We start from the raw sequence: 3,330 nt of genomic DNA, 5'->3' as shown, positions 1-3,330 counted from the left end.
GACAATTGTTCATGCTTAGAGATATTAGTGAGCCAAGACATTGGGATCCAATCATCTAAGATTGCCAAGCAATGTCAATGAGTGCATTGATTGAGGAAGAGATGAAAATGATTTGATCCGGAGAATTCAATATCTCCTAAAACCCAATGAATCCCTAATCTCTGATCTATCCATTCTTTTATATTCTGCTCTTTAATTTCATGCTAATTCCCCATTCCTATTTAGATTCTTGCAATTTAAGCTTCTGTCATTTAATTTCACGCAATTTAAATTCTTTCATTTAATTTCTTGCAATTTAAGTTTTCTGCCAAATTTATTTTCTGCAATTCTCAACCAAATCTGATTTCGCTCAACTAGCATAATTCACCAATTACATTGCTCAACCAACCAATCCCTGTGGCATTTGACCTCACTCTACTGTGAGTTTTTACTTGATGATAATCTGGTACACCTGCCGGTAGGAAATTGTTGAGAGACAATTTCCAGGTGAATCAAGTTTATGGCAATTTTTAGTTGTGTTTCATCAGTTGTTCATTTTTGTTCTCTGCAATTTTTATTTGTGTTTCATTAATTTTATGTTACTTCTTTACTTTCCAGCAAGCTAACCCACTAAATATTTGATAAATTGCTCTAACCAGGCTAACTATACTCTATTTTAGTGGACTTTGCATTTGCTTCTTCTTGTACTTATTCATTATTTGACAGGTAGAAGAGAGGTCTCAACCTCTTTTGACAGTGAACCGGAAAGAGGGCTGTTGGTGCAGAAGAAAAGGAGGAAGATTTGGATATAACCATGGAGGATGATATGGAAAAACATCATGAAGGAGAGGTGAATAACCATGCCAGAAGAGGTGGAGCCATCCCTGCTGGACAAGAAAGGAGAGTTTTGGGATCATACATCAATCCAAACCCAGGAAACTGTGGTAGCAGCATTCAAAAGCCAACTATACATACTAATAACTTCGAATTGAAGCCTCAGATCATAACTCTAGTACAGAACAACTGTTCTTTTGAAGGAAATGCTCAAGAGGACCCTAATGAGCACCTCACTAAGTTCCAAAGGATACGTAACACAGTTAAATCTAATGGTGTTCATCCTGACACCTATAGATTGCTAGTGTTTCCATTTTCTTTGAGGGACAAAGCATCAAAATGGCTGGAATCATTTCCCAAGGAAAGCTTGACAACCTGGGAGGATGTGGGGAATAGATTCTTAAAAAGGTTCTACCCTCCATAAAAAGTTAACAAGCTGAGAACTGAAGTGCAGACATTCAGACAACAAGATGGTGAGACAATTTATGATGCCTGGGAGTGATTCAAGGAATTGACAAGGAAGTGCCCCCTTGATATGTTTAATGAGTCAGTGCAAATTCATATTTTTTATGAAGGGCTGAATCATGAATCAAAGAAAGCTGTGGACCACTCATCTGGAGGTTCCCTTAACAAGAAGAAGACCATTGAAGAAGCCATTGATGTTATAGAGACAGTGGCTGACAATGAGTATTTTTATACCTCAGATAGAAGCAAAAATAGGGAAGTCTTGGAATTAAACCAAATTGATGAAATCCTGGTCTAGAACAAGATGATCACTAAACAACTGGCTAAATTGACCAAGCAAATGGAGAAGAATCAGGCTGCAGCCATCCACACTCAACCATCACCTCAAGGAGAGTTGGAAACAGAAGAAGAAGTTAACTAGGAGGAAGCTAATTACCTTGGAAATTCATCTAGGCAAGCTAATGATCCATATTCTAAAACCTATAACTCTGGTGGGAGAAACCACCCAAACTATGGATGGAGAAACCAACAAAACCAAGGTCAAGACCACAGACCACACAATCCAACCCTGTATAATAACTCCACTCACCAAAACTCCAACCAAAGACCATACCAGACCACACAAAATACTTATTCACCGCCACCATACCAAAATCATAACAACTATTCTCAACACCCCAATTCAAACTAATCAACACCAAGTGATGATGACATAATGGCCAAAATGGAAGCTATGCTTACAAGCCTTGGCAAGGGATTTGAAGACATGAAGAAATTCAAAGAAGAAGTGAGATGGAGTATAAAAAGCCGAGGAGAGGTTATTAAGAATCTCAAATCTCAAGTAGGACATCTTTCACAGCAGATTCCAAAGTCCACTGATAGTTTTCCAAGTGACACTGAGAAAAATCCAAGAGGGGAAATAAAGAAGGTGAGATGGGAAGAACGTAAGGCATTTATTCTTGCAAATGAAGAAATGCTGGAAGAAGATACCAGTAAGCCAACAGAGCACAGCCAAGGAAGTTCCGAGAACATCTTAGAGAGAAAGGAACAAGAAACTGGATCTGTACAAAGAAAAGAATCAACAGGGAAGGAAATTCAGAAATCCTATGTGCCAAGAGCACCATTTCCTCAGAGACTCCTGGGAGGTGAGAAAGAAAGGTCATATTCAAGATTCCTAGATATGTTTGCATCTTTCAGTGTCAACATTCCCTTTATCAAAACTCCCCAACAGAAGCCTACATACATCAAGTGCATGAAAGAGCTGCTGAACAAGAAAGGAACTTTAAAAGGGGGACAAACAGTGGCAATGAACAAGGAATGTAGTGCCATCATCAAGAAGGACGTGCTTCTGAAGAAAAAAGATCCAGGGAGCTTTCATATTCCCTGTGTCATAGGAGAAACAAAAATTGACAGAGAATTTTGTGATCTAGGAGCTAGCATAAATGTGATGCCGCTGTCCCTTATGAAGAAGTTGCAAATCAATGAGTTGAGATCCATGGATGTGATGATACAATTGGATAATAAAACTCAGAAGCAGGCTGAAGGAGTAGTTGAAAATGTGTTGGTGAAAGTGGGAAATTACTTCCTCCCTATAGACTTTGTTGTTCTAGACATGGATGAAAGTTACCTCCATCCCATTATTCTGTGGAGACCGTTTCTAGCTACTGGTCGAGCACTCATTGATGTAGAACAAGGAGAGTTGATACTGAGAATACATGATGAGCAGCTTACTTTCCATACTTTCAAACCTACATCTGAGTCTGAACCAAAACTTAAAGAGCCAAAGGATTATCACAATAACATGTGCACAAAGGAAAGCAACAGCATTTCGGTAGCTGAAACCCTGAAATAGTCCTTGGCAAACAAGCAAGAATTTCAAGAGATACATCAACCACAAGAATCAGAAAGAGCAGCTAACAAGGATCTCCCTAACATAAGAGTCAATGGAGTACTACTGGAAGAAGAGAAAAGAGTTGTGAAGAAATTGCTAAGGGAATGGGGAAACAAAAAGGTTCCTGTTCATACCCTGACCGAGCTCCTCCAACTCGGCAA

The 3,330-nt window shown here is 39.0% G+C and overlaps 1 protein-coding gene and 1 non-coding gene across 2 annotated transcripts; one reads left to right on the top strand and one right to left on the bottom strand.

Moving 5' to 3' along the window:
* Positions 1-1,246: 1,246 nt before the first annotated feature.
* LOC130978208 (small nucleolar RNA R71) lies at positions 1,247-1,354 on the bottom strand. The gene has a single exon (XR_009085864.1). It is a non-coding gene; the product is annotated as a small nucleolar RNA R71 (small nucleolar RNA).
* Positions 1,355-1,993: 639 nt separating this feature from the next.
* LOC130975177 (uncharacterized) lies at positions 1,994-3,130 on the top strand. The gene is made up of 2 exons (XM_057900003.1): positions 1,994-2,665; positions 2,747-3,130. The coding sequence occupies exons 1-2, from the start codon at positions 1,994-1,996 to the stop codon at positions 3,128-3,130; spliced, it is 1,056 nt and encodes a 351-aa protein (XP_057755986.1).
* Positions 3,131-3,330: the final 200 nt, after the last annotated feature.

The sequence above is a fragment of the Arachis stenosperma genome, chromosome 4, assembly GCF_014773155.1.
Source record: "Arachis stenosperma cultivar V10309 chromosome 4, arast.V10309.gnm1.PFL2, whole genome shotgun sequence".
Lineage (NCBI taxonomy): Eukaryota > Viridiplantae > Streptophyta > Magnoliopsida > Fabales > Fabaceae > Arachis > Arachis stenosperma.
This window is presented reverse-complemented; position numbering and strand designations above follow the sequence as displayed.

Coding starts and splice junctions, on each gene's coding strand:
- LOC130975177 (XM_057900003.1), top strand. CDS start 1,994: ATGGCCAAAATGGAAGCTATGCTTACAAGCCTTGGCAAGGGATTTGAA. Junction 2,666..2,746: donor GGAGCTTTCATATTCCCTGT/GTCATAGGAGAA, acceptor TCCCTTATGAAG/AAGTTGCAAATCAATGAGTT.